We start from the raw sequence: 15,258 nt of genomic DNA on the forward strand, positions 1-15,258 counted from the left end.
CGAGACCCCCAGTGTTCCGACCGAGACCCCCTGCGCTCCGACAGAGACCCAGTCCCTATCTGTTCCTCCCGAGACCCAGACCCCCTGTGTTCCAACTGAGACCCCCTGTTCTCCACCATAGACCCTGCCTCGGGGGGCTCGTCGTCGCCGTCTGTGGGCGGCCGCCGGGGCTCATCATCGCCACCTCCAGGGCCGCGGACGGCCGCTGGACCGCCTCCTGGGGTCCCGCCTCCGGGGTTCCCGCCTCCAGCGCCGTGGACGGCCGCCGGACCGCCTCCGTGGTTCCCACCTCCGGGGTTCCCGCCTCCAGCGCTGTGGACGGCCGCCGGACCGCCTCTGTGGTTCCCGCCTCCAGCGCCGCGGTCGACCGCCAGACCACCTCCGTGGTTCCCGCCTCCTTTGCCTCCGCCCACCCTGTGGGTAGTTTTTTGTTTGTTTTTGGACTCTTGGCCCTTCCTGTGTTTCCGCCCACAATGGTGGGTTGTTTTTTGTTTTTCTGGACTCTGGCCCCCGATCCGGCGCCCCTCCGCCCACCCTTGTTGTTTTTTTTTTGGGCGTCTGGTAGCCGCCCTTGAGGGGGGGGTACTGTCAGGATCTGTGTTTTCTGTGTTCATTTAGAGTTTTTTGTGTCCTTGCGTCTCTTCGTTGTCCTGTCCTCCCCTTGATTGTTCCCAGGTGTGTCTCGTTTCTGTGATTACCCTCCCGTGTATTTAACTCCACCTGTGTTCCTTGTTCCTCGTCGGGTCCTTGTCAACGTCAATGTCCAGTCTAGTCGTCCTCAGTGTTTCCATGTGCCTGCTGCTCGTTGTTTGGACTGTGTTTCATCATTAAATCTTCATATTCATCATACCTGGGTCCGCTGCATCTGCCTCACCACTCTCACCACCCGCACTTCATGACACTTCCAGGGACCAAACTTCAGCTCTCATGTCCTCGTGTTTCAGCTCAGTGTTTTCTTGCTCTGCATGGAGAGACATGATTTGAGCATAAAGTGCATCATTCTGACCTGCAAGCATGTCACATTTTGCTTGCAGGTCCTGTTGCCTGGAACTCCTGCCAGTTTTGGAGCACTCGACCCTTCTTCTGAGACTTTCCACCATCTGCTGGAGTTCTCTGTTTTCCTTCTCCAATTCTTCACTGCTCGAGTCCAGAGAAACTTCATCCATCAGCAGGCCAACCACATCGTTAGGCACACATGGATAACAATGATTGTCAGCCATTTTTTTAATTAAACCAACTGTGCTTTGTTTGTACTTCTGTTCTTCAGTCCACCTGAAATGTAGTACAAAGGAGTTGCTCTGTGGAATAAAGGGAGATTAATCACAGTCATCAGTGACGTCACAGAGAATGAGTGACATCACTGGTCCACTTGAAGCCTGTTGTGTGTGGGTGTGTATCCTGTATTTGATGCATTGTGGGGATTGTTTTCCTGGCACATATTACATTGTGGGGACTCACTGCTCCCAAAGAAGAAATGCTGCTTTTGGGTTTGGGGTAAGGTTTAGGACCAAGGTGTGAATTGAGTTTTAGTTAGAGTTAGGGTGAATGGAAGTCAATGGAAAGTCCCAGCAAAGACAGCAAGACAAATGGGGGTGTGTGTGTAAGTGTGAGTGAATCCCTGCATTGAGCAGCCAGAAATAGTCTGTAAGGAAATCAATGTTCCTCTGCCAGTGGCGCTGGGAGCTGTCTCCTCAACAATAGAGGGACTGTCCTGTTTCCTGCACCCCAGAGGGAGAGGGTGCGGGTGTGGGTGTGTGAGGGGGGGGTAGAAAAAGAGAGAAAACAAAATGAGGGTGAGTTCAGGCATATCTGTGCTGTACCCAGGTTCTGCCTCGTCAGCTAACGGCAAATATAAAAAAAGGTTAGCGGATGAAAAATAATGAGGATGAAGTTAGCGTCGCGCTAGGTTAGCTTGGAACACCTGTATTATGAATCACTGGAGGAGCTAGTAGGCAACGGCATTCATGTGAAGCCGTCTAATTGGTCTTGTAAGGGACGGAGGACGACCTTCTCACCTATATTTTTTTCTTTAACATTGCTCTTACTTACTGTTATTATCATTCAGCTTATTTCAGTTTGTATATTAAGCACCAATTCACAACAAATGCAAGGCACTCAGAACCAAGAGATCTAGTTTACATACACATAGACCTGCATTAACTCAGTCATATAAACAGATTTGTTCCATTTGCAGTAAAATGCAGTCAAGTTCAGTTTGTTATGCTGATTAATAAAAAGTTTTCCATCTAAGTAAAGCCCTGTGATTTCAGCAATTATGAGATGTTGATGTGAAGGCGACTTAAGTTGCAAAAATAAAATAATTCAGACTTGACTTAGACGTGGTAAGAAACCTGCAGAACCTGGAACAGTGTGAGCAGCCATCTGCCCAAATCAGCTGGAGCTTTTAAAAAGACGGATCCACCGATCCGCAATAAATAAGCAGGTCAGGAAGTGAAGGAGGTGACTTGAGGTCACAGGATAAACTCGACCTCAAAGGATTTTATTCAAAGTTCACGTGACAAAACTGGCGCATAATTGTGACTGAATTCAAAACCTTACATGCTTTCAAACATGTTTTGCGGTGGTTGATTCTCGCAGCGGGAAAGAGAGCTGAGAATCAGCAGACTGAATAATCTCCCTTATGAACTCACAGTATCTAGTTTTACGCTCACCAACTCTTTCATATTTGGCATTTGGATTTTATTATTTTTTTAACAGTGCATTGGTGAACAAACAGCATCGTGAAAACAAGAGAAAAAGGCAGAAAATTCAGGATTCAAACATCTGGCCTTGGAAGCTACCAGAAGTCCTGACTGCAGTTTGGCACAAGCCGTGTTGTGAAGCATGGTGGTGGCAGCATCATTTCAACACACAATCTAATTTTTTTGTGAATTATTTTCCTTGCTACAGACAGTAAATGGATCTCTTGCATTTTGTGGGTCTAGAAAATGGTGTCTAGTTTATGTCCAGAGACAACTATGTGAACTTTATTCAAAAACCCTTGCCACAAACAGAGTCTTTTTACCCCCCAATGTCACAGATAGTTGAATGGGTTTTGGTAAGATACTGGATCTCTGTCTTGTGAAGTGTTTCTGCGAGAAGGAACCCAGAAGAACCAGAACCTACATGAGACCCTGATCCATCTTTGGACCCCTGGATGGACCCCCGTTGATGTAAAGTAGCCCGTTCTTCACCCAGTGTGTTTCTGCAGATCTTTTGTAATGAACGACAGTTTTACGACAAGTACCTGCTACCAGGCTGGCCAGTATTTACATCGAGTGATTAAAACGTTCTTTTTTTCTTTTTTTTAAACTCGGTTTAGCCTGAAAGATAATTAAATTAAAGTTTTGCAGTTCGGTAGCCGTCTGCAGTAATACACTTAAGCTGCTTTGTACATTGTGGAATCAGCAGAAGTGAAAATGGGAGAGCGTGCTGAAAGTCTGCAGCGGTGACTTTCTGCCTGGCGAAGACGTGTGAAAGGCTGTGAAATGAAACGGGGTGGCATTGCATCACTCTGAAAATATCAGAAAGGAAATCCAGCTCTTTGGGATTGAATTAATGACAGATGGAGCGATTATTAGCCCCACTGCTGTTGGTAATTTCTAACAGGATGGCTCTTAGCCTCCAGAGTTCTGGTTTCACGGTCAGGGAAGAAGGTTCACTCTGTGGCCAAATGCTTTCAACATGATCCTGCTGTAAAGACTCCATGGCAAACAATTTTCAGTTCACTGGCAGAGTCCACCACAATTTTAGTTTTTGATTAAATTCCCTGGTATTGGTAACATGTTGACGGTGCAACGGACTCTACCAAACGTTTCTAGCATCCCGTTAGCATTAGGTTGTAATGAAGTCAAGTTCAAAGTGCTTTACATTGTAAAAGAACAAAATGCAGTGGCCAATTATGAAACAAGCAATAAACATTACATTTTGTCAAATGCTATCATGAAAATCATCAGTTCACATCAAATATGTTGAACAAAGTTCAGTTTACAGCTAATCACAGGGAAATCTGAACAGGTGGGCTTTAAGCTTTGGTTGAAGAGAACTCAGTGTTTCGACAGTTTTGCAGTTTTCTGGAAGTTTGTTCCAGATATAAAGTGCATAGAAACACTTTGTATTAGGAATTGGAAGAAATTGAATAATATTTTCACATAGACTGGGTAGTATTTGTCTGAAAGCAAAACATCTTAAAATGAACTAAATAAATGTAAAGATGAGATGATTTTTTTCTTTTTGTCTTATTTTGTGATACTGATGTGATCAGATTTCTTGTCTTGTCGTTATGAATAACAATAAACAACCTTCTGCCCATCATAGTCCTCGCATACTTCATGCCTGTGCAATGTATAAGTTTTTTTTTTCAATATATAATAAAAAATAAAAGGTTGATCAATGTTCCAATTGCTATTAATCAAAGGCAACTTTGATTATGTGGGTTTTAGCCTGAATATAAAGGAGGTCAGTATTTTTGACAGTTTTCTGGAAGTTTGTTCCAGATTTGTGGTGCTTAGAAGCTGAATGCTGCTTCTCCATGTTTGGTTCTGGTTCCGTGGATGCAGAGCAAAAAAAAATAAAAATATATATATATATATTTTTTTTTTTTCCTTCCATCATTCTGGCATTTAGTATAAATAAATAATACAAATTGTGTTCATTCTGACGCATCTAAAAGAAGAAAAGTTGATTCCCATTTCTCTTGTGTTTCAGAGCTCCTCGGCTCCACGAAGAAGGTGAACGTGAACTTTCAGGATATCGATGGGTAAGTCAGCGGCTCAGTTTTAGTTTGAATCTAATATCTTATTCCACCAGAAGCACTTTTTATATAAAAGATTAATGTAATTTTACCCGCATGTTTCTTTGCTGTACAGATCAAAAACAGTGTTTTGCTTAACATCTGTGATAAACATTTCCAGCCCACGTTGTTCATTTCCTCTTTGCGACTGTATTCTGCATCCGTGCGGTAGACAATCCTAATCCTCTTAATCTGTTGACTGAAACAACACAAAGTCGAATTCTAATCTGTCATTTATATCATCTGCAGTCAGCAGATGAAAACATTGAGCCGCTTCTTTCATTGAGACTTCCATTTTAATCACTTTAATTGGTCATTTCTTTCCAAACCGCTTGCACAGAATTAATTGCGAGTTGATGACCAGATGTTTGCGACGTTCTGATGGTGCGGCGCAGAAATAGTAAACCCATTTTGCTTCCCTGATGGATCCGCTTGCAGCTCCGTTCTTAATGTGCGGATGCTGTTAATGAGTCTCCACCAGCTCATTCAGTTAAGGTTCAATTCCCCCTCCTGCTAATTATCTGGAGAGTCTAAGTGAACGAACTAAAACAGAAAGAGAGAGGATGGATATTTGTTACTCTTTATTCTGCTACAGTTACACGGCGTGCGCACACGTCAAGTATATCAGAGGGTCTTCAGGAGCGCAGATGTTTAGGCGCCAAGTGGTTAAAATCGCTTCAGGAAGTTAAACATCCCATTTTCTCTCTGTTTTGTACTTTAACTGATGGGAGTGTGAAACAGAAAACTCTTGCTCAGATTTTGGTGTTTTGTATGAGTTAGCCTGGCGCTAGCTGCCTGTTTTGATATTAATGTTAAATCTGGGGCGACTGTCGCTGAGTTTTTATTGGTAATACAGTTGCGCAATTTGAGATTTCGAAAAAAAAAGTTGCTTGATAGAAACACGGCAATTTCGAAAACGCCACACAGGGCCACACGACCAACAATCAGATGTTGCCGCTGGTGCAAAACCATGAAGAAGTAGATGACAGGAAGTAGTTGGAAGAAGATGGTGCATCATTTTTTAAAGTTTTATTCACACGAATAAAATCATTCACATGGGATTTTAATTGCGAAATTGTTGCTTTTGAACATCACTGTAATACTGACAACATTTTGTGCACATTTGTAATGAAAACACACCTTGTCACTCAGTGTGTAGAGCAGTTGTTTTCCATTTATGGGTTTAGAATAGAATAGAATAGAAGTATTTTATTCATCCCAGCAGGGAAATTACTTCGCAGTTACAGCATAGAGACAAGACAAGACAAGAGACAAGACACAATAACAAGGGTTTGATCCCTTGATGTGCCTTTGGGCAAGGCACTTCACCCCAAGTTGCTTACTGATCTATGTTATCAGCATATGAATGTGTGCGCGTTACTAGTCGTGTTCCCATCATCGCGATCTTGAAGTATTGCATTAGAAAATGTTGATAGGAATGCCAAAATTTGAAATAATTTCCTCAGTTTCACTAAAAGGTTTGTAAACTCGCTTGACGTGGTTTTTGGCTTTTCCAAGAAAGAAATTCATTTGCTAAAAAGGAGATGTATGTTTGCCAAAAAACTTCTGCTGTAGTGAACATTTACCCATTTACTACAGCCATGCGTAGCGTCAACATCTGATGTAATCACACGTTGCGTAGCCTGGCTGATTCACTCCAAACCAGTAGATGGAAGCAGACCTAATTTTTTTTAAAGTTTGCTCAAAATGTGCATGAAAATTTGTATGTGGATTGTTTCTATCCCCTTCTCCTGACTGATATGTTCCTACAATTGCATTAAATCTTTTTTTTTTTTTAACTTTTGGAGCCTCTAAGCAAACTGTGCTTTTGGAGAATTGAGGAGAAATGAGGAAAACCCTTCCAGGACAGCTGGACGTAGTTTTGCTTTAATTGATGGCAGGCGTGAACTCAAGAAGATTATGTTGGTTTAAGTATATTCAGTCACTAATACCACTGTTGAGAGCCTGTTCATTATTTTCTAAAGCTCCTTTTTTCTATTGTTTGTAATGGATCCCAACTATATGTTGACCTTATATAGGATGAAATATTTCTTTGTAATTTTTTAAAGCTCAATAGATGCCATGAAACATTGAATGTCTGCATTTGCTCTTTTCAAGTGTCCCAATCTGGCCTCAGGAACAGGAAGCATCAGATGGGTTTGTGGAGGGAAATAGAAAAAGATAAGAACAGCAAGGGAGCGACTGGAAAGGAAGCGCCAGATGAGACGTAGAAGAGAGCTTTGTTCAGAAGCGGTCGGACTTTCAGACGGGCCGTTTGAGAAAGTGAGGCGGGGGAAGGAAGATGTAGGGGATAAATATTGCATTTCACGTTCTACAACTTGGCAAAAGCACAGACTTCTCCGTACTTTACAAATACCTGCAGCCAGCTGAAACGCTGGAAGTTTTTTTTAATGGCGGAATCCCTGTATAACTCTGGAGGGAACAGGTGAGTCCAATGGAGAAAGTGTGCAGCATTTTTTCCCCGAGATTTAACCCTAGCCACGGAAGAATGCGTTACAGTCACCATCATCCATCCTTCAGAACAACACAGCTGACAGTTTTTATAAAGTTAGTCATATACGGTAATCAGAGGGACTCTGGAGACTTTAGATTCTCAGATTCCTCTGTTAAAGGAAACGATCTTTAGTCAGTTTGACACAAGTTGATTGGGGTCAATCAGTGTCGGGCTGTCCGTCATGCTGATATAATCAAACCTAAAAAAAACCGGTCTTCTATTAAAGTTTTTCCCCTCAACTGGAGTTCAAAAGTTGAAGACGATGGTGAGGAAGCTTTCTGACTGCCTTAGTTAGAAACTTTAAAGTATTTTTGGTTTTACAGACACTCTCTTACTTTTAATTGAGGTTTATGCAGGCAGCATTATGTAACCTCAACTTTTTGGAGCTTTACATCATGCTACAACGTCATTCCCTCATCAGACACATACCTGGAGTGTTGTCTTGATTCTTTCATGCATGTTTGAGAAATCCTTTAGTCTCCCGTGGCAACCATTCAGCTGTGCTAAACGTCTGGAAGGACGCAGCGCCCGGTCAAAAGGTTCTAGCCGGAACCTTTGTATGTACAACAAAATTGATTAAATGTGTTACCACTTTTAAATCATTGAGATGTGTGTAATTAGCTTATCTTAATCAACGTTTTAAAGTCCCAACCTTAATTATTATCTGTTGAGAGACACTTATGTTCCCTTTTGAGGCAAACTTCAACATAACAAACAAATTTAAAAGTCAAATTTTTCATTGTTATGAAGCAGTTTGGCCTTAGCCCATGTTCTGCTTTACAGTCTATAGGTAAAAAAAAGTATCACTTTTCTAATAGAGTGCTGTAAAATGTAGCATTGCTGAAACTGTGTCTGACTGCGGTTCCTCTGAGGTTGCTGTCCAGTGTTGTCAGGGTTTGTCAAGCAAACAGGCTGATGTCAGCCATTCTTATTTTTGCATTCGGTTGTTTCCGGTCACAGAGGCAAGTCCGGAGAACTGCTCCATTCATCGCACATTTGACCACTTCTTTGACATTTCCACCTGACAAAACATCTCCAGATTCAGTCAGTAGGAGCTGCTGTGATGAAAAGCCAAAATAAACATCTATGATTTCCAGCGTTTCTTCTCCCTGATCCTTCCATACTTATGATAGGATGTTACTGTCCTGAAAGGGTGCCCAACAGCCCGTCAGTGAAAAAGTCTCTCTCTGCAGTTTTCTAACTGTTTGACAGCTTGATTGCAGAACTGAAACCTGCTGGTTAGATACAGTTAACAGCTGGCATTGGATTGGTTTGTCTTATTTAAACTAAGGTACATGCGGCCTTGTGAAGCTGTGGGACATTTCACAAAAAAGCAAAATACAGAAGCATCTGTGTGTGAAAAGCTATGTCCACCCATTCTGTTTTAGTGACATATGATTATGAGGGTATGTAGCAAACATACTGACATAATACTATATTATTATAGTATTATAGTAATAATATTATATATTATATTATGTAATAATATATATATAATATATTACAATATATTATATTATATAATAATAATTATAATATAGTCATAATACTATATTATGACAGTATGTTTCTTATAAACATGCTCGCTATAAATGTATGCATTTATTGCAGTTTGCCGTCCCGGAGCTTTCATCACTGTGTTAGCTCGGCGCCAATGAGAAAAGACATTAGCAATGACTTGAGAAAAGCAATAAATAGCTGCCCATCAAACTGGAGAAGGTTATGAAGGCATTTCCAAACAGTCTGACAAACGGCTTTACTTAGTGCAGTATAAGGGAAAGTGCAGGAAAGTCTAACGATAGCAAGTGAAGCAGTGGCATTTAGAATTCTAACGAAGGTCATGAATGTACAGTTTGGAAAAAGAAATGACAGCAGACGCTTGTCAGGACGCTAAAAGACGGTTTACAATAAAATCAGTCATTTCCATTCTCACATACATGATGGCAAGCTACTGGACTGTAGCCACAGCTGCCCTGGGGCAGTCTGACAGACATGAGGCTACCATATCTCACCATCAGTCCTTCTGACCAACACCAGCAGACGAGGAAGGTGAAGTGTCTTGCCCAAGGACACAACAACAGAGATGGATGAAGCAGTGGCTCAAACCACCAACAAGACAAACTCCTACCACTGTTGTTACCATCGCCCAAAAAGTTTCAACAACCTTTGGGGTGATGTTTCTCAAACCTTTTCAGGCTGAGGACCATTTAACCCATTTAACGAACAGTCACGGACCACCTAACCTGAAATTGCCCCTGTGATAACATATCTTGTTTGAAAGGGTTACCAGTAAAGGTCTTCTCACTGGTAATATAGCACTTTGATTTAAAACTTTCATCTAAAACCAAAAGACTTGTCCTGTGACGGGCAGCAGTGGTAGGAGTTTGTCCCGCTATCGTTGGGCTGCTTTGTCCATTTCTGTCGTATCTCCATGTTGGTGAAAATGTGAAGGTATGTTTTTCTCTTTAGGGAAAAACAAGAACAGCATACCAGAAATACTAGATCTAAAGGCATTGTGTTGGAGGGAAGATTATTTGGTTTGTAGCCTCTGGAGCTACAAACCAGAGGCTACAATGAGCAGGATTACTATTGCAACAACATATGATCAGTAGGATAAAACTAACCTGCCTCACTGCGGTCTAAGCCCAGCTCACGTTCCCTATTAGTGGGTTAGTCACTAGCTCCTACTAGATACTAGGTGGATGGGTATTACTCAGCCCCCTTCTTCCTGCTGCTCTCTTTGTTTCAGATTGCGTCACTGCGTCACATGCTCAGCAGTCCTGACCTAGCTGTGTAGATCATGGATATAAAGCTTGACCTGAAAACAACTGCTGAGTTGATCACACCATCGTCTCTGTGCAGTAGCATTGTAGTCCAGTAGGAGGCCGTCTTTCTGATGGCTAAACATAGCAGCAAATCTACAAAACCGAAGACACTCGACCTCGTGAGTCAAGTGTGTTTGCCCCTTTCAAATCACTTTGTCTTCTCACTACACATAAGTTTAGCCGCTGAGCTCAGTGACCCCAAGAACTTTCAGATCATCTACCGTTGATTGCAGAAGCAAATGGGCAGGACTAAAAACTCAGCGTTCACCTCAGCAGTGGGTGAAAGAGCTGAGCTCTATGTAGCAATCTTCATGGAGGCTTTTACAAATTACTCAGTATGTCAAATGCAAGCTAAGTTGTTGGGAACCATCCTCAATATGCTCCTAGTGCTTTTGCAGCTGTTTTTGCTTTGGACTATACCACTATGACACACGTCCTCCATAATCTTGTTTTACCCTCTTACACAAAGTGTTTTCAGCTACGTAAAGGGCAGCACTGACGGACGATAAGTAGCGATAAAAACGATGCTAACGCTAATCAGCAAAGGTGTAATTTTTATTGGTGAAAGTACTTCCAGACACTACTTTTACATTTTTGCTAAATATGGGTTCAAAATGGGATTTTACTATGGTTACCATATACTAAGAGCAACAGTCTCGATACATACAATATTAAACTGACAGAGGGAGTTAAAAAAAAAAAAAATTACTGTCACTTTTCATGAGTGTTTGTTGGAGGCACTTTCATTTCTGTTTGCCAATCTTTGTCCTCGGGTTATGCGATGCCTTTTTCTCCTTATGCTTCTCATCATTCTTGCCCATCATAGCTGACATGACAGTGCCATCCTCAAGCTACAGATGCATACACAGTCTCTCTCTCTCTCACTCTCTCTCACACACACACACACACACACACACACACACACACACACACACACACACACACACACACACACACACGTTTGTATTTCTACCCATATTAGGACATTGTATTGTCTTCCATTCATTTTAGTAACTGCATTTATTCTTAACCCAGACATTTTCCCTCTATTCTTAATCCTAACCTTCACTAAAACCTCATTAACACCTTACCTAACCCTTGACCCTAAACAAGGAGGACCAGGTTTTGGTCCTCCTTAAGGCCCATCAGTCTTCAGAAGGTCAGTAAATATGCCAGAAATGGTCCTAAATAGGAAAGGTATACAAGTACACGCAAGTTTGTATTTCAACCAATATTAGAAATTTGCATTGACTTCAATTGATTTTAGTAACTGAATTTATGTCTAAACAGACATTTTTCCTAACCCTAGCCATTACTAGTCTACTCCTAACTGTAACTAAAACTTAATTTACACCTTACATCTAAATCTAACCACTAACCCAAAAACAGCACTTCTTCTTATGAGGCTCATGCTTTGGGCCCCATAAGGAGCAGTGGGTCCTCACAATGTAGCTTTAGTGTTAATGGTCCTTACAGTGTATGAAAAACAAGGCCACACACACATACACACAAATCCTTGTCCTTCAATCAGTCCGAGGACTTTGTTTTGACTTCCATTCAATTAAGTAACTGCATTTATGCCCAACACAGACATTTTCTGTAACTCTAATCACTACTGGTCTATTGCTATCCCTAAGTAGTACCAGACTAGTCCACCTAACCCTAACCCTATCCACAGTTGAATTCACACAATGCCTCTAAATCTAACTAATAGAACTGCAAAGCAAAAGAGAAGATCAGAAAAACGTCCTTACTTTCTACAAATGACTGGCCTTTGAAGGTGAAAATGGTGATTATCTATATGTAGTACATATATGTACACACACACACACCCACATTCCCTGAATAATGTGCAGGATGATGCGTGATCCCGCTTGGGCTAATCTCCACTATGCATTTCCATCTCTCCACCCTCTGGCCTGTTTAACAGCTCTGCAGCAAAGACATGTTTGATCCCTAATCCCCTGCTATTAAATCCATTTGTCATGCTATCTTTGTCCTCATCTCTGACCCGTGATTGCATGTTTATGGATGTGTGCGGTATACATATTAAAAATGGTCTGACCCTAAAACTTCTTGATGTTTTCTGTGTGCGTGTGTGTGCCTTCAGGTTTTCTCCCCTGCATCATGCGGCTCTTAACGGGAACCTGGAGCTGGTCTCTCTGCTGTTGGAGTCGCAAGCCGCTGTCGACATCAGAGACCAGAAAGGTATGGAGGAAACCAGCCGATGTACAAAAACGTTTCACTTATCAGTTCCTCCAGTGTTTTGCTGTTCCACAATCGTGACAGTTCACAACAAACAGATACCTGCATCTTTTTATGCTAATGCGTAATTGTGCGTTCATTGCAAACTGTAAATTGTCAAAAACATTGAGTGTAAGTGACTAACACCTACCTGTAGGAGGCAGTATTTATTACTTCCACTACAAAGCTGCCTCGGCTTTACTTGATGTCAAGTTGTCGATATGGTGACAGGCCTGTCATGGTAAATTGTCCAATTAGTTATTGAGATAAACAGTTACATTGTTTTGAGGCAATTTTCAAGTAATATGATACTGGTGACATAATAATGCTAGAACACATTTTCAAAGATCAGTAAACTTTAAATTCTCATCAACATTTAATTCCGCAACTGGAAGACATGTCCAAAATAAATAAACAAACCAACAGAAACAACAAGTAAAATTAATTATGAAGTAATTCCTTTCATTACATGAGCATAATCTGACACTGGCAAATATAAAAAAATCCATCCTTTAGTTTGGGTCCGTTTCTTCAGTAATTAAAAGATTTTACATTAAGATTTTATTAAAAACACTTCAACCTATTTAACCATCCTTCTTTGCACAATCTCTCCAGATTAGGCCATTGAAAGACCGATAAGCCCACAGCATCACAGATCCTCCACCGTACTTAACACTAAGGATTTCTAGATATTCATCCTGTGTTTTGCGGTGCTTGTAGCAAAAAAAAAAAATTCAACATTAGCCTCATTTAGCACTCAGAAGTGTGTAACAAACTCCACATGTTTATGTTCATGATGGTGTGACAGAAATAACTTTTTCCTGGCATAACACCCAAGCAGTGAGTTGTACCTAACGGTTGCTATGGAGATGTTTGTTGCAGTTTCACCAACACTGTTTGTTGTGACATCATAAATACGGATCTTGAACTTCCTCAACCATAATTTCTAACATGTAATTAAATGTCCTCAAATTAAAACTTAGGTTTTTCTCAAAGGATTAGTTTTGATACTGCAGTAAAATATCTATTTATTTCAAAGCTTTTAATCATATTTTTTAAGGGACCTAAAACTAGAACTCAGCCAACAAAGACTTATGTGGCTGTTTTTGGCGCAGGAATGCGGCCGCTGCATTATGCCGCCTGGCTGGGGAAGGCCGAGCCAATGAAGATGCTGTTAAAGTCGGGTTCATCTGTCAACGGCCAATCAGATGAGGGCCAGATACCTCTGCACCTATCAGCACAACATGGCCACTATGAGGTGGTAAGTGACACCGAGGATCAACCTCGGTGCTAACAAGCTAACAATAACATTCAAGACTGACAAAACAGACATCTTTCTTCTGACTGCTGCTCCATTTTGCTCTTAAGCTAAGCTCCACCAGTCTTTTAAAACATTGCCTGTTTTAATAGCTCACCAATTTAATTAATATGGATTAATATGCACAGCAGAAAACGTCTTAGCACCACCTTAGCTAATATATACAGACTTCCTTATCCTGCACCCTTTGTGTTTTCTTGGAATTTAATTTCAAAACAGCTTGGTAATATTACCTAGCTTACTTAGCACAACAGAGCTAGCATAAAAGCTAGCGTGTTCCTCTTTCCCTACAGCACTTTTGTTGCTAGCTCACACTAGCATGCCATAGAACATTAAAAAAGGAAGATTTTTGACCATCTTGCTGACCAACCCCGCTCAAGCTAGTCCAGCACAAAAAATAAAATAAAATAAAAATCAAATCCATCCATCCATCCATCCATCCATCCATTTTCTGTTCACCCTTGTCCCTAATGGGGTCGGGAGGGTTGCTGGTGCCTATCTCCAGCTACGTTCCGGGCGGGAGGCGGGGTACACCCTGGACAGGTCGCCAGTCTGTCGCAGGGCATAAAAATCAAATGGCTCTGGAATTAGCTAGTTAACTTAAGAGTGCGTAAATGAAGATGCTAACAAAAAACATTGCTTATTTAACAAAAAGAAAAACTACAACTTACACTTCTGTTACAGCTTGCTAATATTAGCTAACTTACTTAGCACATTCAGTACAACTCTTTTGTTCCTAGCTCACACTAGCAACAAATTAGCTATTCAACACTTAGAAACATTAAAATAATTAGGATTTTTACCAGTCAGGACTTGTAAAAAAAAAAGACATTAACAAAAAATGCATTGTTGTTTGGCAGAAATATTTGTGTTGGTATGCGTCTTTCCAGTCTTTTTCTGACATGCTTGCTTGTGTGTTGTGTTTGTCATTCTTCACTGCAGTCTGAGATGCTGCTGCAGCACCAGTCCAACCCGTGCATCGTGGATAATGCAGGGAAAACCCCTCTGGATTTGGCGTGTGAATTCGGCAGGGTCGGGGTGAGGAGCTGTACTTCATTCTGTCTGGAGAACATGGTTGGAAAAATAAAACCCATTTGCTAACTGGTGATCTCTTTGCCGATGTGTGTGTAGGTGGTCCAGTTGTTGCTGTCTAGCAACATGTGTGCCGCTCTGTTGGAACCCAAAAAGGGAGACACTGCAGACCCCAACGGGACGTCTCCACTCCACCTGGCTGCCAAAAACGGACATATAGACATCATCAGGTACTCATGTGGAAAAATCTGGGATGTGTTTCCATCTATCTTGTGTCTCAGTGACTGAAAATTTTCAAACACATGGATGTGTTTGCAAATCCTCCCTGTGCTCCATCTTGTCTTCGTAAAGTTACTGTAAGACCATTCCACCATGGTCTGAGCTAACGTTCGTTTACGCTTTTGTGAACGTGATGGTGTCGGTGTTTAAGCACAAATCTTCAGGTTGAAGAAAGCAGAATGGGTCTGCAGCTGCAGATAAACACCCGTCACAAATGTCCTTCTCAGTTGCAGTGGAAAATGATATGAGAGAA

General features: G+C 41.4%; 1 protein-coding gene across 6 annotated transcripts in view; it reads left to right on the forward strand.

The window, feature by feature from the left end:
- Positions 1-15,258, forward strand: part of caskin1 (CASK interacting protein 1) — a 109,046-nt gene that overhangs the window by 56,732 nt on the left and 37,056 nt on the right. For all 6 annotated transcript variants that reach the window (XM_028021992.1, XM_028021993.1, XM_028021995.1 and 3 more), the window contains exons 2-6: positions 4,708-4,759; positions 12,243-12,340; positions 13,492-13,637; positions 14,637-14,732; positions 14,826-14,956. In XM_028021992.1, the coding sequence (XP_027877793.1) occupies positions 4,708-4,759; positions 12,243-12,340; positions 13,492-13,637; positions 14,637-14,732; positions 14,826-14,956 (523 nt within the window). The remainder of the gene's footprint in view (positions 1-4,707; positions 4,760-12,242; positions 12,341-13,491; positions 13,638-14,636; positions 14,733-14,825; positions 14,957-15,258) is intronic.

The sequence above is a fragment of the Xiphophorus couchianus genome, chromosome 7 (genome assembly GCF_001444195.1).
Source record: "Xiphophorus couchianus chromosome 7, X_couchianus-1.0, whole genome shotgun sequence".
NCBI lineage: Eukaryota > Metazoa > Chordata > Actinopteri > Cyprinodontiformes > Poeciliidae > Xiphophorus > Xiphophorus couchianus.